Source organism: Heptranchias perlo, chromosome 3 (genome assembly GCF_035084215.1).
Source record: "Heptranchias perlo isolate sHepPer1 chromosome 3, sHepPer1.hap1, whole genome shotgun sequence".
Lineage (NCBI taxonomy): Eukaryota > Metazoa > Chordata > Chondrichthyes > Hexanchiformes > Hexanchidae > Heptranchias > Heptranchias perlo.
The window spans coordinates 53,787,154-53,811,965 of NC_090327.1; the positions used below are offsets into that span (position 1 = coordinate 53,787,154).

At 41.0% G+C, this 24,812-nt stretch overlaps 1 protein-coding gene across 1 annotated transcript in view; it reads left to right on the forward strand.

Moving 5' to 3' along the window:
* yes1 (YES proto-oncogene 1, Src family tyrosine kinase) overlaps positions 1-24,812 on the forward strand; it is an 87,266-nt gene that overhangs the window by 56,996 nt on the left and 5,458 nt on the right. Inside the window, exons 3-8 of the mRNA XM_067979726.1 lie at positions 1,701-1,800; positions 3,688-3,786; positions 13,792-13,895; positions 15,654-15,803; positions 16,480-16,635; positions 17,019-17,198. Of these exons, the coding sequence (XP_067835827.1) occupies positions 1,701-1,800; positions 3,688-3,786; positions 13,792-13,895; positions 15,654-15,803; positions 16,480-16,635; positions 17,019-17,198 (789 nt within the window). The remainder of the gene's footprint in view (positions 1-1,700; positions 1,801-3,687; positions 3,787-13,791; positions 13,896-15,653; positions 15,804-16,479; positions 16,636-17,018; positions 17,199-24,812) is intronic.

Below are 24,812 nucleotides of genomic sequence, written 5' to 3' on the forward strand. Positions count from 1 at the left end.
CTACTCTGACTTTAAATTGAAATCCCACATCTCTATTTCTGAAGCTCTTTCCTTTTTCATACCAAACATTTATCCCTCAAACCTCTTAACCATCTATGAAGCCCAAGTCTGTCGAAGACTTGACTATTACCCCCATATCTAGGAGGCTGGTCTAAAGCCTCTTGTCACACTTCCTCCATTTGAATGTTGGCAAGATCACGGCCACTCTCCTTAGCACCTGTCAGCACTTCCTTGCCTCTGATCTCAGTTTCACCAAACTCCCTGGCTGCCATCTCACGCTAAGCCAGGAATTTCCTAACCCTGCTACTACTCGACCTAGCACTCTGCTTCCTCTCCTACATTTATTACTTTACTACAACGGTCTGCTTCAACCTCAAAGTTTGACCTCTTCTGCCCAATCTCTCCCATTCCGCTGCCAAAACCCTACTCTGTGCCTTCATCACCCCAAGCTTGACTTCTTCAAGGTCAGCCCTAAGTGGCCATATCAACTTTACACAAGCTTTAGTTCCATACTGCCATCACCCCTATACTTTCCAAGCTCCCTGTGCCCTAGCACGTTGATTTGAAAATCCTCATCCTTGTTTCAAATCACTCCAAAGCCTTGTCTCACCCTACCTTAGTGATCTTCTAACTTTACAGCCATGCATGGACCCATCAATCCTCTAAAACTGGATTTCTCATTCCATGCTTCTTTCACTTCACAATTGGCAGTCTCTTGTTCAGATACTATGTTCTTGCACTTTGAAATTCTCCACCCACTTTCCTCCACTTTGCCATCTCCCTCCCTGAATTAAAAATCCTCCTTGAAACCCTCCTCCTCATCCTAGCCTCTCTATTTATCTGCCGTTTCTCCAAACTCGGCCACCGTATCCCAATCCTCATTGTAAAATGCTCCGAGATGGCCTCTGCACGTGAGAAGTGCATCATTGTGCACACACTTCCTCTACCCTAAATCCTCACTGTTGAAATAGAGACTTATTGCACAATCTCCTATTGTAACTCATTCCTTCCCAAAACCTGAACTCTTTACTTCTTATTTCTCTTTGTAGTACAGTCGTAAAGCTTTTAAAACTCAGGCGTGGTATCATCTAGTCACGGCTTTCTAACTTATCTCTTACTTTTTTCAACTTTGGCTTTGTCCCTTCAAATGACTTCTCAATATAATTTTTCTTTTAAACCGTAACTTATTTGTTTCAACATGCAACGGTTAGGTAATCTGCAGTTTGTTAATCACATATATATCCTTACTATTTCACTCATATGTAATTATATTGTAAGTGAAGTTGCTTAAATTGAAAATGAAATCTATACTGCATAGCTGAGGGCCTCTAGCTTCATATCTCAGCCAAAACTAATTTTCACATTTAGCTGTTAGTGGGGAGCTCTGTTTGTTCTTTGGGTCAATAGAATGAGGAGGGTGGTAAGATCAATCTAGTCCCACAGATGTGTGCCTTCCGAAAGCTGGTCCCAATGTTCTTATCATTGGCTGTTGCCATTTTTGTGACACACACTGCCCTGTGTGTGCAACTGAAGCAGGAAAGCACAAGGAACAAAATCCATTGTATAAATCTCCTCTTCTTCATACAGGTTTTTTAAAGCGGTTGTGGTTTTAATTTAAGTTATCAGTGTTAAAGGTGTTAATTTTTGAAAACTGCAAATTTAAAAAAGGTAGTAACTGCAGTCTATACATCTTATTAAAGGTGGAGTAACTATTTTTGTGGCCTTATACGAATACGAAGCGAGAACAACAGAAGATCTATCTTTCAAAAAGGGTGAGAGATTCCAGATTATAAACAATACGTAAGTATTTTGGACTTTTGGAGATGAATGATAGTTTCTAAGCTTTCTGTAGTTTATTATTACAAATGATCTTTTTTTTCCTGCGCAGGTTTAGTATAATGTTTTTTTAGAAGCTTAGGATGATCAACTCAAAAATATTAAGCACTATGCTACATTAAAGCTGCAAGTCACTTATAAGCATCCCCCATCATTGTTTTCCTTTGTATGAATTGAAAAGCATTGATGAAATTGCCACACTGAAAGACCGTAAACCAGTAACACTAAAACTTTTCATAATCACGCTCCACCAAAAAGAAGTCCCATAGCATCTCAAGCCCCACTAGTTATGCATATTGATATTGGTAAATTAATTCATTTCATTAGATAGATGTTATTTTTTGATAGAAATTACAGTATATGAATGGAGGGAAACTAAAAACAAAAATTGAAAATCTTATTTATTGAAATAGTGTAGGATTCATAAGATTTTATAATTAGAATTTTATCTGATTGTTAGATTGCTTTAATTTTCATTCATGTATATCTTACCAAGCACTCAAGTATAACCATTTGCAGCTATACACATTTCCATTAAATTACAATCTTAAACAGCGGATTTAATTTGTATATCATTTTTAAATTTTTATTACGCAAATATACAAGGAACTTCTACAGTCTAAATTTATTTAACTGAATGTCTTTCAAATGCAATGAACTTCTTAGGTACGCTATTCTACAGATCTGATTTAAATGTTAACAATTTTGGCTGTTCGTTCATGGTCATTCTAGAAAAGGCATTACGCTTTTTAAAGGAGGTGCTAACTCTTAAAGAGGTGATGTGCTATATTTGATGGGATTGCACTGCTTTGCTGGAGTGCATCATATTTTGAGTTGGGTTTAGTAGGAGAATATGGCCACTATGCACTACATTTAAATTGTTTAGAAACTGACCAATATTCATCTATGCATAGCGGCAAATAGAATCTCATGGATTTTTTTTAACCACTTCTTCGTTCAATGTTTTTTCCTGCCCACTTACCATGCCCCACCTGGACACTGTTAGCAACTCAGCAGTGAGCTATGCCTTAAAGTTTGAGAACCACTGACCTAATCTATACTGCAAGTACCATGATTTGAATAGTTCTGTAAAATAAATTGTAGTATCTGTAGGGCACAGCAGCTTCATTTATTTAATATGACCCATGAATTTGAGTGAATATGTATGGTAGACATGTCAAAAAAGTGATCACTTGCCACCAGTATTTCAGCCTTCACATTTTTTCTCTTTAATATTGACGCACTTGGAGTGTTTTCCAAAATCTATTCCAATTTCCCGAAGTAACTCTTTGCTTAGAAGCATATTAAAGTTTCATGGATTTTAACACATTTTATAATTGGGAGAAAACACCGCTGCTGACACAATGCTGTGAGTGCTGCATTGTTGGAGGTACCTTTTTCAGATCAGATGTTAAACCATCAGATGTCTGCTTGTTCAACTGGGCATCATAGCACTACTTTGAGGCAGAGCAGGGAGTTCTCCGAGTGCCCTAGCCAACATTCACCCCTCAACCAACATCACTAAAAAATAGATTAGCTGATCATTCATCTCATTGCTGTGTACAAATTGGCTGCTGCGTTTGCCTATAAAAACAACAGTGATTACATGTAACAAGTAATTCATTGGGTGCAGAATATTTGAGACAACCCGAGGACATGAATGATGCTATATAAATGCATGTTCTTTCTCCTTTCTTAAAACATTTTTTGACATGATTTCAAACTCCAGATCGATACTTCAGTTCTTCTCTGAAAAGTGTTTAATCTGAAATGTATTGCAATATCCCCGAATGACCAACTGCATGACCATTAAGATAGTATGGTATATTTATTGCTCTTGTGATGTTACAGGGAAGGAGACTGGTGGGAAGCCCGATCTATCACTACAGGAAAAAAAGGTTACATTCCCAGCAATTATGTGGCTCCTGCTGACTCCATCCAAGCAGAAGAGTAAGACCTCGTTCTATGTTTCAAATCTTTCAGGAAGTTTGATGCTGGTGTCTGAAATTCCACCATTTGAGGTCTGCTACTAGCTGTTCAATTTTTTTTCAATTGTGGATCATAACACATTTATTAGAAAGGAGGTTGGCAGATGACTCAAGATTTTTCATTAGTTACCCAGTATGATGAATCCTTCCCACTGTTGCAGCTCTTTCTTCCCAGTATGTCTCTTGCTGTTTTGTGATCCGTTTTCACTTTTCTAGTTCTAAAATGCTTTTAACTAAAAGGAGCCTAAAGTAACCTAATGGTTTTATAAATACACGTAATAAATATTCCTCCTTATCCCATAGTTGCAGTGAGTTCTGGTGCCGCATTCAGGGTTTAATATGACACGTTCACGTGGGTAGATTACAGCAGATCTCATGGAGTCCTCTATTTAAAAACAATGATAAATCAGAAGGGCATGAGAGAGGAGCTGGTTATCTGTGTGTACATACACGTTATTATTTTAAAGTGAAGCATGGGAACACTTTACCTCAAATGGAACTGCGTGACCTTAATTAAGGTATGAGGGAGAGTGTTCACTGTGTGTATTGGGAAATTGTGTTAGAGCCACTATGCAGCTAGGCTGGCATATATGTCCAAAAGAGTGCCTCCAGTTTACACAGGCCACTTCTTGGGTGTGGTCCAAACTCCTAAATACTTGAATTGGTGTTTTAGTTATTGTCCATAATTTGCTGAACTTGCCTGAACTGAATTAAGTGTCGGCTGATAGCAGTCTCTCCTCTGGTTCAAAAGGTTCTGGGTTCAAATCCCATTCTAGGATTTTCACAGGTAATTTAAGATGACACTTCAATCTAGTACTGAGTGGCTGCTGCATTGTTATTGCCCTTCAAATGAGACATTAGATAGATTAGATTGTCTGTCTGATCAATTGGGCATTATAGATTCCGTGGCACTATTCAAAAAGCAGGGAGTTCGTCCAGTGACTTAGCTAATACTCATCCTTCAGTCACCACCAAAAATATATCCGGTCATTCATCTCATTGCTGTTTGTGGGAATTTGTTTGGTTAGGCCTCATTTAGAATACTGTGTCTAGTTTTGGTTCCCTCACATGGTGGGTGATATAGTGATCCTGGAAAAGGTTCGAAGGAGGGCCACTAGATTGATCAAAGTACTTTAATACCCCTTAGTTGTCACCATAGGCTGAGAGCTGGGTGTAGACTTTGGGGGGATTTTATTGAGGTATTTAAAATAATGAAGAGACCAGACTATGTCCTTGTAAATGACTATTTGAATCAAGTAGGTTAAGGAGAACGAGGGTACATGTGTACAAGTTACATAAACATCAAACCAGGTTGGATGTCCGGAGTTTTTCTTTTCACAGAGGGTCATTAACCTTTGGGGGAGTTAGGAATGTAGTGGTAGTATGGGACAGTATAGTCAGGGGGATAGACACAGTTCTCTACAGCCGAGAAAAGAGTTCAGAAGGCTGTGTTGCCTGCCCGGTGCCAGGTTTCAGGATATTTGCTCTGGGCTGGAGAGGAACTTGCAGTGGGAGGGGAGGATCCAGTTGTCGTGGTCCACGTAGGTACCAACAACGTAGGTAGGATGAGGGAAGAGATTCTGCTTAGGGAGTATGAGCAGCAAGGGGCTAAATTAAAAAGCAGAACTTCAAAGGTAATAATCTCTGGATTATTACCTGAGCCATGGCAAATTGGCATAGGGTAAATAAGATTAGAGAGTTAAATTCGTGGCTCAAAGATTGGTGTGGGAGAAATGGGCTTCGATTCACGGGGCACTGGCACCAGTACAGGGGAAAGTGGGAGCTGTACCGTTAGGATGACCTTCATCTGAACCGTGCTAGGGCCAGTGTTCCGGTGAATTGTATAACTAGGGCGGTAGAGAGAGCTTTAAACTAAATAGTGGGGGCGAGGGATCCAGTAAGGGAAGATATGATAAATTAAAGAAAGACGACAAGGCAAGAGAGCAAGGTAGCAATAAGGGAAATGATAATCAGAGAGTGGCAGGAAGAGACAGAGCATGCAAACTTAAGAGTGCGCCAACAGATAAGGCTTGAGATTGCAAAAACAGTAAAAAGATATCACTAAAGGCTTTGTATCTGTGAGTAGCATTCGTAACAAAATGGATGAATTGACAGCTCAAATAGAAATAAATATGTACGACCTGATAGCAATTACAGAGATATGGCTGCAAGATGACAAAGGCTGGAACCTGAATATTCTAAGGTACTTGACATTTCAGAAGGACAGGAAGCTAGGAAAAGGCAGAGGGGTAGCTCTGTTAATTAAGGATGACATGAGTATAATAGAGAAATGACCTTAGTTCTAAAGACCAAGATGTAGAATCAGTTTGGGTAGAGATAAGAAATAGTAAAGGCAAGAAGTGACTTGTGGGAGTAATTTATAGGCCCCCTAACAGTAACCACACTGTAGGACAGGGAATACAGGAAGAAATAATGGAGGCTTGTGAGAAAGGAACAGCGATAATCATGGGTGATTTTAATCTACATATAGATTGGAAGAAACTGATTGGCAAAGGTAGCCTGGAAGATGGGTTCATAGAGTGCTTTCGGGACAGTTTCTTAGAGCAGCCCATTCTAGAGCCAACCAGAGAGCAGGCTATTCTAGATCTGGTAATGTGTAATAAGACAGGATTAATTAATGACTTCATTGGAAAGGAGCCTCTAGGTAGCAGTGATCACAATATGATTGAATTTCACATTCAATTTGAGCGAGAGGAGATTAGTGTTTTAAACTTAAATAAGAGCAATTAAGAGGGCATGAAGACAGAGCTGGCTAAAGTGAACTGGGAAATTATGTTAAGGGATATTTCAGTAGAGATGCAGTGGCAGACATTTAATGAGATATTTCATAACACTCAGCAAAGATACATTCCAGTGAGAAAGAAAGACTCTAGGGAAGGACGTACCATTCGTGGCTAACTAAGGAAGTTAAAGATTGTATCAAATTGAAACAAAAAACATACAATTCTGCAAAGATTAGTGGCAGGTCAGAAGACTGGACAGAATATAAAAAAACAGCAAAGAATGACTAAAAGAATAATGAGGGAAAAATTAAAGTACGAGTGAAAGCTAGCTAGAAATATAAAAAGATAGTAAGAGTTTCTACAGGTATTTAAAAAGGAAAAGAGTAAGTAAAGTGAGTATTGGGCCTCTAAAGAGTGAGTCTTGGGAATTAATAATGGAGAATAAGGAAAATGCATCTGTCTTCACTGTAGAGGGTACAAATAACATGCCAAAAATAACTCTGAATCAAGAGAGGGAAGAACTTAAAACATTTACAATCACCAGGGAAAGGATTCTGAAAAAATTAATAGAACTAAAAGCTGACAAGTGCCCAGGTCCTGACTGACTTTATTCTAAGGTCTTAAAAGAAGTGACTGCAGAGATAGTAGATGTATTGGTACTAATACATCTCAATGCAATCAGGCAGAGTCAACACAGCTTTGCAAAAGGGAAATCGTGTTTGAATAATTTATTAGATTTCTTTGAGGAAGTAACAAGCAACGTGGATAAAGGGGATCCTGTGGATGTGGTATACTTAGATTTCCAGAAGGTGTTTGACAATGTGCCACATTTTTAAAAATTCTTTCACGGGATGTGGGCGTCGCTGGCGAGGCCAGCATTTATTGCCCATCCCTAATTGCCCTCGAGATCAAAGGCTACTTCACAAAATAAGAGCTCATGGTGTAGGGGGTAACCTATTAGCATGGATAAAGGATTGGTTAGCTAACAGGAAACAGAGAGTAGGCATAAATGGGGCATTTTCAGGTTGGCAAGATGTAATGAGTGGAGTGCCACAGGGATCAGTGCTGGGGCCTCAACTATTTACAATCTATATCAATGACTTGGATGAAGGGACTGAATGTATGGTTTCTAAATTTGTGAGGAGCACTTTGAGATGTTTCTCAGATGTGAAAAGATGCTATATATATAAAAAAATTCTTTAGATAAGTGATTACATCAGATTGGTTAGTACTTTAATTGGCTCTACCTGGTCATCAGTACTTTCCATACACATATATAAATGTCAAACATCTGCTTCGAACAGATATGCAAGGCGGCAACCAAAAACGTTTTTATCATTGGATAACTTTTTCTACCAGTCCCTACCTCGACACTTCAAGGTCAAACTAGTGCTTCCTCCCCACATTAGAAACAATTACTTTCTAACCACCAGACTGCAATGACCCCCTACCTCATTTTACACACATTGCATTATACTCCTTCCCCATTGCATTTGTAAGTCCACTAATATGCTCATTAAGCCTTAGTTCAATTTTTCTTTCTGTAGTTTCAGTGCATAATGCCTTCTGCTTTTGGTTCCTTCAGTCCTTCCAAGTGCTGGTGACAAATTGCTTTGGATAGACTCGTAGCTAAGCATTAATTACACTAATGGATATAGTTGGGGTGACTCCCTGGACAGCATGTTCCTTCCCTCCAGTTTTTCACTCGCATTTGCTGATGTAGCACTCATTTAAGTATCACTTGACCTATGCTACGAAGAGCCTTCTGACATTGTTGTTTTGCTTCTATCACATTGGCCAAGTCAGGCTTCAACAGCTGAAATGGATCCTCGGCTGGCACTTTTAAAAATAATTCAGTGCGACAATGGCCCATTTGAGTTCAGGGTGCCTCTGTGCAACAGTAGAAGGCTTACCAACTGCTGCAGGAACAGTTTAATTTTCATCTCGACAGAATGTAGTATCTGTTTAAAGTGCTTGTTTAAATGGTTGAAAAGACCTTTCCAAAACCCCATTTGAGGTATGGTGGCATGGGGAGACAAAATTACTTTTTAATTCCATTTAGTCTCATGAATCATAGAATGGTTACAGCACTGAAGGAGGCGATTCAGCCTGTCAAGTCTGTGCTGGCTCTCTGCAAAATCAATCCAGCTAGTCCCACTCCCCCGCCCTTTCCCCGTAGCCCTGCAAATTTTTTCCCTTCAAATACTTATCTAATTCCCTCTTGAAAGCCATGATGGAATCTGCCTCCACCACCCCCTCAGGCAGTGCATTCCAGACCTTAACGACTTGCTTTGTTTAAAAAAAAAGTTTTTCCTCACGTCGCCTTTGGTTCTTTTGCCAATCACCTTAAATCTATGTCCTCTGGTTCTTGACCCTTCCGCCAATGGGAACGGTTTCTCTCTATCTACTGTGTCTAAACCCTTCATGATTTTGAACACCTCTATCGAACCTCCTCTCAACCTTCTCTGCTGTAAGGAGAACAACCCTACATTCTCCAGTCTATCCACGTAACTGATGTCCTTCATCCCTGGAACCTTTCTAGTAAATCTCTTCTGCACCCTCTCTAAGGCCCTCACATCCTTCCAAAAGTGCGGTGCCCAGAACTGGACACAATACTCCAGTTATGGCCGAACCAGTGTTTTATAAAGGTCCATCTTAAGTTCCTTGCTTTTGTACTGTATGCCTCTATTTATAAAGCCCAGGATCCTGTATGCTTTTCTAACTGCTTTCTCAACCTGCCACCTTCAAAGATATCTCTGTTCCTGCATCCCTTTTAGAATTGTAGCCTTTAGTTTATATCGCCTCTCATCGTTCTTCCTACCAAAATGTATCACTTTGCACTTTTCTGTGTTAAATTTCATCTGCCACGTGTCCGCCCATTCCACCAGCCTATCTGTCGTATTGAAGTCTATCACTATCCTCCTCACTGTTCACCACACTTCCAAGTTTTGTGTCATCTGCGGATTTTGAAATTGTGCCCTTTACACCCAAGTCCAAGTCATTAATATATATCAAGAAAAGCAATGGCCCTAATACTGACCCCTGGGGAACACCACTGTATACCTCCCTCCAGTCCAAAAAACAACCATTCACCACTACTCTGTTTCCTGTCACTTACCAATTTCATATCCGTGCTGCCACTGCCCTTTTCAGTGGACTTCAACTTTGATGACAAGGCTATTATGCAACACTTTATCAAACGCCTTTTGGAAGTCCATGTACACCACATCAATCACATTGCCCTCATCGACCCTCTCTGTTACCTCATCAAAAAAACTCAAATCAAGTTAGTTAAACACAATTTGCCTTTAACAAATCCATGCTGGCTTTCCTTAATTATTCCACACTTGTCCAAGTGACTGTTAATTTTGTCCCGAGTTGGCAAATTCTACAGCAGTGAAGTGTGGTCCATTTGCCGAGGTTACTTACTCAGGTCTGTTGTATAAGAAGCAAATAAGTTCCAAACGATTTTGTTGGTTTTGGTAGTAGTTGCCTGGGACAAGGGAAAAACCTCCAGTCAGTTTGAATGGCTATCCACCCAAATTAGAAGTACTTTTGATCTTGCTCTGTTAAATCTGCTAATCCCCTTCCTTCCCTCCCTCTTCTTCCTCTCCTTCCCCGCCCCGCAAATAAAACTGGCCAAATACATAGTGCAGACTGCCAGAAAATCCTCACCTGCTTCATATTGAATTGGTAGTGGGGTCTTTATGTTTTTCAACACTCATGCTATATGTCCATTTTTTGATCATATATGGCATTTTACATCCTTAAATTTGCAATCCTGGGAGGCAATTCCCATGATGATTACAGCTTGATTCTATTTATTTCACGGTACTTTCCCCTTTCCACGCTTCTAAAAAATCTGTCTTTCTTAATGAAAGTTGCATGCAAAGATACCGTGGTACCCATTTCTCTCACTCCTGAAGCAGCAATTTAGTTTATTAACTCTAATGGCCGGTGCAATTGCATTTCCTGATAATTCTTTTACATTTGTCACTTCCACGGCTAGGGCAGTGTCACAGGCAGGCTTAATAATTAAGTCTCTTTTTGTCAAGAGCTTCTGCCCCCCTTCAAATCTGCTGTAATCATCACCCTCTTCAAAAAACCCACCCTTGATCCTTCTGTCCTTGCAAACTACCACTCCATCTCCAACCTCCTTTTCCCCTCCAAAGTCCTTTAATGTGTTGTTGCCTCCCAAATCCGTGCCCACCTTTCTCGCACTCCCATGTTTGAATACCTCCAATCAAGTTTCTGCCCCGCCACAGTGCTGAAACGGCCCTTATCAAAGTCACAAATGACATCCTATGTGATTGTGACCGTGGTAAACTATCCCTCCTCATCCTTCTCGTCCTGTCTGCAGCCTTTGACATGGTTGACCACCTCCTCCGACGCCTCTCCTCCGTCGTCCAGCTGGGTGGGATTGCGCTCGCCTGGTTCCATTCTTATCTATCCAGTCGTAGCCAGAGAATCACCTGCAATGGCTTCTCTTCCTGCTCCCGCACTATTATCTCTGGAGTCCCCCAAGAATCTATCCTTGGCCCCCTCCTATTTCTCATCTACATACTTCCCCTCAGTGTCATCATCCGAAAACACAATATCAGGTTCCACGTATACGCTGAAGACATCCAGCTCTACCTCGCCACCACCACCACCACCTCCCTCGACCCCTCCAGTGTCTCTGATTTGTCACACTGCATGGCCGACATCCAGTACTGGAGGAGCAAAAATTTCCTTGAACTAAATATTGGGAAGACCGAAGCCATTGTCGTCAGTCCCTGTCACGAACTCCGTTCACTAGCCACCAACTCCATCCCTGTCCCTGGCCACTGTCTGAAGCTGAACCAGACAATTCTCAACCTTGGCTTCCTATTTGACCCTGAGATGAGCTTTCGACCACATACCCACTCCATCACCAACACCATCTACTTCTCCCTCCGTAACATCGCCTGTTTCCACCCCCGCCTCAGCTCATCTGCTGAAACCCTCATCCATGCCTTTGTTACCTCTAGACTTGACTATTCCAATGCTCTCCTGGCCGGCCTCCCAAATTCCACACACCATAAGCTTGACCTCATCCAAAATCTGCTGCCCATTTCCTAACTCGCACCAAGTCCCGTTCACTCGTCACCCCTGTGCTCGTTGACCTACATCGGCACCTGATCCAGCATCTCCTCGATTTTAAAATTCTCATCCTTGTTTTCAAATCCCTACATGGCCTCTCCCCTCCTTATCTCTGTGACCTCCTCCAGCCCTACAACTTCGGAACATGGGACGCTCCAAGATCTCTGCTCCTCCAATTCTGACCTCTTGCGCATCCCGATTTTAATCGCTCCACCATTGGCGGCCGTACCTTCAGCTGCCTAGGCCCCAAGCTCTGGAATTCCCTCCCTAAACTCTCCGCCTCTTTACTTCTGTCTCATCCTTTAAGATGCTCCTTAAAAGCTACCTCTTTGACCATGCTTTTGGTCACCTTTCTTAATATCTCCTTATGTTGCTCGGTGTTAAATTTTGTTTGATAATCGCTCCTGTGAAGCGCCCTGGGACGTTTTGCTACGTTAAAGGCGCTATATAAATTCAAGTTATTTCTGAATGGATTCACTCCTCAACCCACAAACAACCATCTCACAGAGCATTATTTAAAAAGAAACATTCACAATAAGTAGTTAGATGTTTTAAAGCAAGTGAAAGCAGTTTCCCTTCATTTTGGTTAAATTTGTGAAATCTGAACAATTTCTGTAAGCACAAGGAGGAGCCATAATGTCAAGGCCATTAGCATGAGCAAACACTGGCCTTTCCGTCATTGCCATCATTTGCAACCATTCAGTGCTCTAGTTGTTCCAAATACAATTCAAAATCATTGTTATCTGTACTCTGCGGTTTTCTTGGTATGACACATTGCCAGTGGCCTGGTCATCTGAATTCCACACAGCTGTTTTATCCCATCCTGTCACCCTTGCAACACCTATGAGAATTGTATGAGCTATTTAATTGAAACACACAAAGCAACAGGCTTTCCACATCCACCTCTTTTTAAAACTATAGTACAAGATTTACTCATCCCTTGACACTTCCAGGTCAAACGAACACTTTGTCCCCAGATTACAAATATTATTTTGCAGCCACCGGTTGGCAATAACTCGTTCCCAGTTTTATATATTGATACATGACACCACCTCTCCCCACACCCCACCCTTAAAATGTACAACTCACCAACATGTTTTCCAAGCATTTTGTTCATGTGCACATTCTCCAGTTTCTCTGTTTTACCAGTCTCTAAGACTGCATTTACACTATAACTTTAGCATTGGTGCACAACGGTTTCAGCTTGGCACAGACAACAAACTTGTGGAATGTAAATCTGGAATTAAGGCCCAAACTGACTCCAAAACAAAGCGTGAAACTCCCTCCACTTTATCAGATTGCATTTACGCTATAATCTCAATTTTGCAAAAGTGATTTTTTATGTGTGTGTGCCTGTAGTACAGGACCATACTGTGCCCAATTTTGCAATTATAAGCTCAGCCCCTTGAATAAGCTACAGGCACAGGAAAAGCTTGCCGAGAGAGCTTGGCCTGTAGTACACTTGGTTAGGAATCACAAAATACACTAAAGGAACAGCTCTTAAAGGGCTGCAGCTTGCCATAAAAGGGCAAACTTGATGGTGATCGAAAAGTTGCATGATTGTTTACAATGGCACAGCAAAAACAAAAAGGCTACACTTTAATACTTGAGTTCTAGCTCCTGCTGCAGCAGGTGAACAATTTTACAACCTCAGCTGGTTGCGTGTGAGCTCAGGGTCTTGCAGAACTTACCTTTATAACTGCAGCGATGGTGCAAATGATACCACTTTACACTAGTGTAAATGCACCTTTAGTCTCTGGTATTTCTGCAGTGTTGAGTTCTTTTTCAATAGTTCTTCATTCTTGCCATTCTAATCCCTCATTCCTTTGCTTTTTCACTCACCCGAGACTGGTTCTTGATCTTAGCACAGTTCTCGTTGTTTTTTTGGCCGATTTATGTGGTCAAGCTGATATGCAAAATTTTTTTCAAAATTGAAATCTGACAACAGCACAGTTCTTTGTGTCACTGCTTTAAGGCCTGTATCATGCTTTTCCTGTTTTTTGGATTCATGTTTGGTTTGGTTAAAAAGTGTATGTCAACATTTTTAAATCAGCATTACTCAATTAAAGTACTCTTTTATTCCTTCTATGGTTTGTTTCTAGGTGGTATTTTGGTAAAATGGGTCGGAAGGATGCAGAGAGATTGCTGTTACATCCAGGAAATCCACGTGGCACATTCTTAGTTCGAGAGAGTGAAACCACAAAGGGTAAGAATTATTTTATTTTAAGTGTTTAATAGGGCAGTAAATAATCTAGAAGTCTTACAATTATGCAAGAGCTTTTGTGAAGCAAATGGTGAATATGTGTACAGAGAAATGGTTATGTAAGAAATATAAATTGTGTGGAAATCGTGAACTGAGGCAGAGGGTGGGAAAGAGAAGTAAAAAGTATTTTCTAACTATTTGGGGAGTGACTGCCATGATCTTAGTTTGATGAATTTAAAAATAATTGGCAACTATAAATTAGAGCCTGGTTTTCCCCTTAAATCTGCTTCTGTTGTCTTGGTTAAATGAAATTCGTTTTTAAAAAAAACATATTTTTGATTATTTTACGAACACGTTGTTACATTTTTGTTAACATTGTTTTAACTTGAGCATGATTGTTTCTTCTGTTGAGGCATCACTGCAGTCCCACATTTGAGAATCTATTCACTTTCACCACATTTGAGATGTTTCTGATGAGAATAGACAATTTTTGTTCCTATTTGCACATGTAGGATTGTAGAGATCATACTGATGGAATTGTTTACAAAGATGGCAGACACCTTTTCATGTTGACTTTACAAGATTTCGACATAACATTCTTTTCAAACTATTTGAGCATGTCACCTGGCAGGCCAGCCAATATACCCTACACACATACGTGTGTGGGGAGGGGTGTAGGAGGAGAGAAAAACTGGGGGGGGGGGGGGGGGTATAATTAAAAATTCAAACTAATACTAGAGTTTTCCAGCTTGTATTCCTGTATATTAGTCATTTTTATTAAATTGTGAAATGTTACTATACATTTAAATGTGTAATGCAAAAACACTTGTTTAAGAATAATTAGTACATCTTCTGATAGCATTGATTAACGTTTACGGAGAGGAGGCTCTGGAGTGAGCAGGAGGGTGTTCAAGGTGAGGGGAGAAGAGATAATCAACTGATCAGAACAAAGGCTCACAGCGAGCGAAGAGTCAGGGTGCAAGCAACAGTATGCTCGGGGCACAAATGGCCAGTAGTTTGCGGCAGTGCTGACAGTGACGTGGTTAGGAAGGTGAAGAATTGCAAAGGAAGAAATTGTAGTTTAGCTGTCCTGGTAAGTTAGGGCCTACCTCTTGTGTTTTTCTGTACTTCCCGGGCTGGGTGTTGACATTGAAGTTTTTTTTTAATTTGTTCATGGGATGTGGGCGTCGCAGGTGAGGCCAGCATTTATTGCCCATCCTTAATTGCCCTTGAGAAGGTGGTGGTGAGCCGCCGCCTTGAACCGCTGCAGTCCATGTGGTGAAGGTTCTCCCACAGTGCTGTTAGGAAGGGAGTTCCAGGATTTTGACCCAGCGACGATGAAGGAACGACGATATATTTCCAAGTCGGGATGGTGTGCGACTTGGAGGGGAACGTGCAGGTGGTGGTGTTCCCATATGCCTGCTGCTCTTGTCCTTCTAGGTGGTAGAGGTCTCGGGTTTGGGAGGTGCTGTCGAAGAAGCCTTGGCGAGTTGCTGCAGTGCATCCTGTGGATGATACACACTGCAGACACTGTGCGCCGGTGGTGAAGGGAGCGAATGTTTTGGGTGGTGGATGGGGTGCCAATCAAGCGGAAGTGGAACTGTAATATTGACTGAAGGGAAGCTAAAAATATTTATCCTCCTATCTGCTTGGTTGTCACAGTAGAAAGCCTGAGCTAATCAGAAAATGGAGATGTGAGTCTGCACTAAACCTATTAAAAATGGAATCATGATTTTTAAAATTTCCCAAATTATCTTTCAGGTGCATACTCCCTTTCAATAAGAGATTGGGATGAAGTAAAAGGTGATAATGTCAAACACTACAAAATCAGAAAACTTGACAGCGGTGGTTATTACATTACAACAAGAGCACAGTTCGAGTCACTACAGAAGCTGGTGAAACACTACACAGGTACCTCCCTCTCAAAAAGGTTCAGATAATTGAGTTTCAGAAGTACATGCACTATTTGAAAAGTGATGATTCTCATGATTTTCATTCTTTCATTTCATTCACTCTCAAGTGTAAGCACATACTCAAGAGCAAGGTGAAGTTTTAGTTTGTGCTACATGTTTAAAAAAAAAACTACATTGCCTGAGTTAATGTATAGAGAAGCCTCTTTCTACCAGTAGTGCTTCATGAATGTGCCATGATTCTATAGAATATTGAATTATTTCCGTAGTTGCCTCCAACTGATTCAAGCACAACATTCCAATATATCATAGCATGGTCTGGTTTATAATGACTGTTCCATTGTAATTGGAATAGGTGACTCAGGTTATTTTTTAAACTCAGAATTTTTTATTTTTTTTAAATTTATCTAGGATGGGATTAAAAATGATTTTCAACTACCTGCTCATTATAGCCAGGAGGTATTACATCATAAAGAAATGACATGTACCTTATCAGTTTAAAATTTGTCACCAAATTCAGAATCCAAAAGGATAAAATCTTTAATTGATGGGTAGTAGTATTACAAAATGTTTGTGTATGTTACCTACATTCCATCTTTTTAATGTAACTGGTTTGTGACTTTCACTTTTCAAAATGTTAACTTGTTAGTGAAACTGTATTTTACTAATTTCTTTAGATCATGCAGATGGCTTGTGCCATAGATTAACTACTGTGTGCCCTACTGTGAAACCACAAACCCAGGGACTGGCTAAAGATGCATGGGAAATTCCTCGGGATTCCTTACGTCTGGAAATTAAACTTGGACAGGGCTGTTTTGGTGAAGTTTGGATGGGTAAGTTTATGGGAAGGGGTAAGGGTAGCCCCCTTAAAAATACACTCCATGTTCAGAAAAACTCCTAACTGAAAGGGTGTTTTTTTAATCAATTCAAACATATGTTTCGGAAAATTTGCTAAACTTAGCTGCAATATTATTACACTCTGTTTTCAGCACTACATTTCTCAATGACAGCACTAGTTTATGGTTAATAACTAAAGATATGGTAGAATTGTCTGGTTACAGTTTTGTTCATGTAAAGAGAATTGTTTATTCGGCTATTTTTTTCTTTTGGTACAACACATAATACCTGTTTTAAGTTGGGAAAGATAAGGAATCACTGCAACTGAATTTTGAATTGTGGAAATGCATCCAGTATATTATCCCCTTTCATTTTTCAGGAACTTGGAATGGAACCACAAAAGTGGCGATTAAAACACTAAAACCTGGTACCATGTCTCCAGAAGCTTTTTTGCAAGAGGCTCAAATTATGAAGAAATTGCGTCATGATAAACTTGTACCATTGTACGCTGTTGTCTCAGAAGAGCCAATTTACATTGTAACAGAATACATGGCAAAAGGTTAGATTATTTGTAAATGACTGTCTTGTAAAACTGAGTACACATACGCTATTGCACATGAAGCTTTGGTGTTCATTTGGACACCGAGTGAATTCCAGTTGAACGCCAAGGACGCTTGTGCAATGCACATTTCTTCTTTTGTTCTTTATATATATTAAAATATTTTTAAAGTTAAAGAAATCTCTTCCTGTCACCGGTAAGGAAAAATAAGTTTGTAGATAAAGTAGAACCTGAAATAAACAGCATTAAAATATTTCTGCAGTTGGCACCCAAAGTAGGGAACTGAAAAGATCCCATAACAGAAATTGAGGGAAGAAAGAACAAACTTGTATATATAAAAAAGACTTTATCATGCCCTGAGGTCACTAAGCAATCTGTTTTTGGTGGTGTTGGTTGAGGGAAAAATGTTAGCCGGGACAAAAAGAGAGCTCCCTTCTCTTCAAGTAGTGCGATGTGATCTTCTGTGACCATTGAAAGATTGGCACCTCTGACAATGGAGGTTATTCTACCCCTCGAAATAAGTCCAATTCTAACCCTTAGTAGCTAAAATGCCCTTTCTGTATGATTTGGGAGACATAGTATTTGACAATTAGTGATTAACCCACATACCACTAATTTTAAATTAATTTCGGTCCTCTTTGTACCACTCGTGTTTGACCAAAGGACTTTCAGGTTACTAAAGCCGCTTTTGAAACTGTTCTGTAATAATATGCAATAGGAGCCCCGTTACCATGTAGGGAAGCAGCAGGCCCCACTCTTTCCTGCCTTCCACCCATCTCCAAGTATGACAAAGATCGGGATCTTACTTCATATTCAGTACAGCACAGGAGGCAGCCATTCAGTCCATCATGCCTCTGTTGGTTCTCTGAAAGAGCTTATCCAATTAGTCCCACTCCCCTGCTCTTTCCCCATAGCCCTGTAAAATTTTTCCCTTCAAGTATTTATCCAGTTCCTTTTTGAAAGCCATGATTGAATCTGCTTCCACCACCCTTTCAGGCAGCGCATTCCAGATCATAACTACTTGCTCCATAAAAAAGTTTTTTCTCATGTCGCCTTTGGTTCTTTTGCCACTCACCTTAAATCTGTGTCCTCTGGTTCTCAACCCATCTGCCAATGGGAACAGTTTCTCTCTATCTACTCTGACTAGACCCTTCATGATTTTGAACACTTCTATCAAAACTCCTCTCAACCTTCTCTGCTCTAAGGAGAACAACCCCAGCTTCTCCAGTCTATCCACGTAACTGAAGTCTCTCATCCCTGGAACCATTCTGGTAAATCTTTTCTGCACCCTTTCTAAGGCCTTCATATCCTTCCTAAAGTGCAGTGCCCAGAACTAGAGACAGTACTCCAGTTGCGGCTGAACCAGTGTTTTATAAGGGTTCAACATAACTTCCTTGCTTTTGTACTTTGTGGCTGTATTTATAAAGCCTAGGATCCCATATGCTTTTTTTAACAGCCTTCTCAACTTATCCTGCCACCTTCAAAGATTTATGTACATGTATCCCCAGGTCTCTCTCTGCAATTCCCTTCAAAATTGTACCATTTAGTTTATATTACTTCTCCTCATTCATCCTACCAAAATATATCACTTCATACTTCTCCACATTAAATTTCATCTGCCATGTGTCTGCCCATTTTACCAGTCTGTCTATGTCCTCCACATTGTTTACTGCATTTTCGTGTCATCTGCAAACTTTGAAATTATACCCAAACTAGGCGCCATAAATGTAAGATAGTCACTAATAAAGAATTCAGGAGAAACTTCTTTACCCAAAGAGTGGTTAGAATGTGGAACATGCTACCACAAGGAGTAGTTGAGGCTAATAGCATAGATGCCTTTAAGGGGAAGCTAGGTGAGTACATGAGGGAGAAAGGAATAGAAAGTTCTGCAGATAAGGTTGGATGAAGAGGGTGGGAGGAGGCTCGTATGGAGCATAAACACCAGCATAGACCAGTTGGGCCGAATGGCCTGTTTCAGTGCTGTAAAATCTATGAATTTCGATAAGTCCATGTCATTAATATATATCAAAAAGATACCAGCCCCTGGGGAACGCCACTGTATACTTCCCTCCAGTCTGAAAAACAACCGTTCAGCACTACTCTCTGCATTTTGTCCCTTAGCCAATTTTGTATCCACATTGCCACTGTTCTTTTAGTCCCATGGGCTTTAATTTTGCTAACAAGTCTATTATATGGTACTTTATCAAGTGCCTTTTGAAAGTTCATATACACATCAACTGCACTACCCACATCAACCCTCTCCGTTACTTCATCAAAGAACTCAATCAAGTTAGTCAAACACGATTTTCCTTTAACAAATCCGTGCTGACTTTCATTTATTAGCCCATACTTTTCCAAGTGCCAATTAATTTTGTCCTGAATTATTGTCTTAATGTTTCCCCACCACCAACGTTAGGTTGACTAACCTGTAATTGCCGAGTTTATCCCTCTCCCCTTTTTTAAACAGGGGTATAACATTTGCAGTCGTCCAGTCCTCTGGCGCCACCCCTATATCTAAGGAGAACTGGAAGATTGTGGTCAGAGCCTCCGCAATTTCCACCCTTGCTTCCCTCCGTAACCTAGGATGCATCCCATCTGGACTAGGTGACTTTTCTACTTTGAGTACTGCCAATCTTTTAAGTACCTCCTCTTTATCTACTTTAATCCTAGCCAATATCGCTACTACCTCCGCCTTTACTGCTACATTGGCAGCATCCTCTTCTCTAGTGAAAACCGATGTGAAGTATTCATTTAGTACCTCAGCCATACCCTCTGCCTCCACAAGAAAATCATTTTTGTCCCTAATCAGCCCCACCCTTCCTATGACTACCCTTTTGCTATTTATATGTTTATAAACGACTTTTGGGTTCCCTTTTATGTTAGCTGCAAATCTATTCTCAAAATCTCTCTTTGGCCCTATAATTTCTTTTTAGATCTCCTCTGTACTTTCTGTATTCAGCTTGGTTCTCCACTGTATTACGATCCTTACATTTGTCTTAAGCCTCCTTTTTCTGTTTAATTTTAATCTCTACATCTTTAGTCATCCAGGGAGCTCTAGCTTTGGATGCCCTTCCTTTCCCCCTTGGACTATATTTACTCTGTACCCGAACAATCTCTTCCTTGAAGGCCTCCCATTGTTCATTTACTGTTTTTCCCACCAATTTTTGATTCCAATCCACCTGGGCAAGATCCCTTTTAACTCACTGAAGTTAGCCCTCCTCCAGTTAAGTATTTTTACGCTTGATTGCTCCTTGTCTTTTTCCATAACTATTTTAAACATGATGATATTATGATCGCTATTCCCCTAATGAAACGTGCTCCACTTGCCCCATTTTGTTCCTCAGAACTAGACCCAGCACTGCTTCCTTCCTCATTGTGCTGGAAACGTACTGATCAAGAAAGTTCTCTTGTACATATTTCAGGAATTCCTCCCCCTCTTTGCCCTTTACACTGTTACTGTCCCAGTCTATATTGGGATAATTGATGTCCCCCATTATCACTACTCTATAGTTCTTGCATCTTTCTGTAATTTGCCTGCAAATTTGCTCCTCTATCTCCTTCTGACTATTTGGTGGCCTATAGTGTACACCCAGTAGCGTAATAGCTCCTCTATTGATCCTTAATTCTAACTAAATAGATTCTGTCTTTGACCCCTCAACTACATCATCCCTTTCCAGTGCTGTAATAGTTTCTTTGATCAATACCCCACCCCCCTTTTTTTCGTTTCCTATCTTTCCTGAATACATTGTAGGAATAATAAGTCCCCAATCTTCCCCTTCTTTGAGCCAGGTCACTCTTATTACCACTATGTCATGGTCCCATGTGACAACTTGTGCCTGCAAATCACGCACATGCACTCCAAACTCATCTTAGACTGCCTTGCATTTGCCCCCCTCTCTGATCCCTCCTATTTCTGAACTGTTCTTTACTCTGGTGCTATTTGTCTCTCCCAATCTTCTGTGCACGTTTTCTCCTCTCTAATGTTTCATCCTGGTGCCCATCCCCCTGCCAAATTAGTCTAAACCCACCCACACAGCACTAGCGAACCTCTCCGTGAGGACATTGGTCCCAGCTCTGTTGAGGTGCAACCCATCCATCTTGAACAGATCCCTCCTGCTGCAGAACTGATCCCAATGCCCCAGGAATCTGAAGTCCTCCCTCCTGCAGCATTTCTCCAGCCACACATTAACCTGTCTTATCCTACTATTCCTGTACTCTCTAACACGTGGCACTGGGAGTAATCCAGAGATTACTACCTTTTGAGGTCCTGCTTTTTAACTTCCTCCCTACCTCCTTTAACTCTGGCTGCAGGACCTCAACCCTTTTCCTTCCTATGTCATTGATTCCCAAATGTCCCTTTTCCCCCCTCAAAATGTTCTGCACCCTCTGTGATGTCCAGGGAGGCACCACACCATGCGGGACTCATGTCAGCAATTGCAGAAATGCCTGTCAGTCCCCCTGACTATTGAATCCCCTATAACCACTGCTTCTTTCTGCAAATTTGCTCCTCTATCTCCTTCCGACTATTTGGTGGCCTAAAGTGTACATCCAGTGACGTAATAGCTCCTCTATTATTCCTTAATTCTAACTAAATAGATTCTGTCTTTGACCCCCTCAACCAAATCATCCCTTTCCTACACTTTGCCCCATGGTGCCCTGCTCCCAACTGCACTATTGAGGTGTCGTCACCCACACCGATATTCAGTACTGAAAACCGGTTAGTGAGTGACACGTTCCCAGAGGATTCTTGCACTGCTGCCTCTTCCTACCCTGCCGGATGGCCATCCACTTACTGTCCTGAGCTCTCTGTGGCTGTGGTGTCACCACCTTCTGAAACATACAATCCAAGAAATTCTCAGCCTCCTGCACGCCCGGCAGTGATTCCAGCCGATCCTCAAGCTCTGAAAACCTGAAATCGAGTTTGAGCAACCGGAGGCACTTCCTGCACACTTCCTACACACCCAGGACACCTGAAGTATCCTGGAATTCCCATGAGGCGCAGGAATTGCAGGCAGTGGGCTTCAGCTGTCCCTCCGTTATGTTTGGAGTCTACTTATATATAATATATGTGCCTTTGATGTTATTTATATGTTTTATCTTAGTACCCCTTTAACTCATTTATTATCTATTTATTTACCCTTTTTTAAGATAGTTATTTCTCAATCAATGATAACCAACAGCAATTAATATTATAAGAGCGTATACTAAATTAACTTACTTTAGCTTTCACTGGCTCCACTGCTACGTCGACTGTGACATCACTTTTGCAAATTCTCAGAGAATCTTTGGAGAATCTGTACCACAGCACATTCATTCTTCAGTCCGCTGTAGAGCAGTTTTTTTTATTTGTTCGTAACTTTATTAAATCATCTATAAATGACCATGTGATATGCAGCTCAGTATCCTGTGTTAATGTTTGGATATGGGTTCCAGTAATAAAGTAAAATAAATTGTTCTAGGGTCCAGTGATGTGCAACTCTGCAGCAAGTAGGTTGCCTACTAGTAAACTGAAGTAATGTATACCAAACAATATTTTTGTTTGGTCAGCTGTACACAGAATACAGCTTCCAGCAAAGCTCTCGACAATACATGCAACCATCACTAACTGACTGCTAACCCATTTCACTGTCTCAATCACCGTTCCCTCTAAGCTGTGCACTTGTGCGACCGCACAGCAGTCTGTTGTGTACCGTGCACGTAAACATTCCGTCCACGCACCAAACCAGTGCTCTCTGGTCAGTGTCGAGTTAGCTGATATCAGTGGTGAGAGCACTGCCTGTGATTCACTGTCCCGGGGTGAGGGTTTCCCTTTGTGATCATTATCAAGTGACCCTGACTGAAAGCTGTGGACGGACGGACGGCCATAATAGAAGGTTGGATCTGTCTGTCCTCAATGGTCAGATACCTTGCTGACGTTCACTGCTTGGGTGCACCTGTAGAGAATGGCTGGTGGGTAAAGCGCTGGTGGGTAAAGCACTGGAGGGTTTTCTGTGGCACTATCGGCTGTTGAGAGTTGACACATTCAGAAGAGGGAGAGAGAAACTTCCAAACATGCCTGGAGAGAGAACTTCCAGGCATGTTTGGAAGTCTCATGTTTCGCGAGACTTCCAAACATGCCTGGGCAAAAGGAGAGTCGGCCCAGGCATGTTTGGAAGTCTCACGATAACCCAGGCTGCTCTGTAACGAGGTTTAACAGTAAATAGCAAGAGATCAGTTGTCCTGAGTCAGTCTGGCTGGGAATGTGAAGATAATAGGTTATCCTGAGTGACACAAGCCAGCTGTTCCCCAGTTTCAGCACTGCTCCATTAACCCATCGCTCAGGAGTTGGCAACGCTCCTGTATTTGTACAGGGAATTGCTGGCTTCTTAAAGGGACAGTGCCCTTAGTGTCCAACTGATGTTTAGTGTGAATCTTCAATGAGTGATATAGCCTCCTGCCTGTGAGATACCTTTAATTCACAGAACTACAAGCGGGGAGACTCTAAACTAGACATTTAGAACAATCCTGGCGTTTAACAGGACTTTTCAAATACGCAAAGTCAAATCTGAATGGCTGCCTAGTAATAAATAATTGTTTTATAGAATTATGCTACCTCTGGTTAGGGATTGTTACAGGTAGTGGTCATACGGTTCTGTATAGCATTCATGTCAGTGGTGGCTCAGTGGGTAGCACTCTCTTGTCTGAGTCAGAAAGTCGTGGGTTCAAGTTCCACTCCAGAGACTTGAGTACATAATCCAGGTTGACACTCCAGTGTAGTACTGAGGGAATGCTACACTGTCAGAGGTACCGTCTTTCAGATGAGTTGTTAAACCGAGGCCCTGTTTGTCCTCTCAGATGAACGTTAAAAAAAATCCCATGACACTTTTTGAAGAGCAGGGGTGTTCAATCCAGTGTCCTAGCCAATATTTATCCCTCAACCAACATCACTAAAACAGATTACCTGGTCATTATCTCATTGCTGTTTGTGGGATCTTGCTGTGCACAAATTGTCTGCTGCGATTCCTACACTACAACAGTGACTACCCTTCAAAAGTACTTAATTGGCTGTAAAGTACTTTGGCACGTCTAGAGATCATGAAAGGCGCGGTCTAAATATAAGTCCTTACATTTCCTTTCCTTAAATATATAACTTCAACCTTTGGAAACACATGGAGAAATGACGTGCATGACCAAACTGCACCCTCCTTACATAGAGGCAGCGAAAACTAATGAGACCTGCAAGATGAACAATTGTAATGCAATAATTTTTTAAACCTGGCTGAGGATTCAATGGAGTGGGTGGGGGTGGGGTGGGGGGGGGGGGGGGGGGAGAGCTTTAATTAAACTGTTCCCAAATTCTCACAGACTGATTTGAAAGCTGTTTTGTATTTCTGACTCAATTTTAAAATTCTGATTGCACACGATTTATTTCTGTTTGAATCAGAGTCATTAGCTGATTAGAATCGTTCCCATCAGATAATTTTTAATAAAATATAACTAGACTGGTCTGCTCAATCCTCCTGCAACTTAAGAAACCTATTTCATAAACTATATACATTTATCAGCCAATATAACATTAAATTGTTACAATTATCCATTGTTTTGTACATTTGTTCTGTTTGTTATATACCCTGA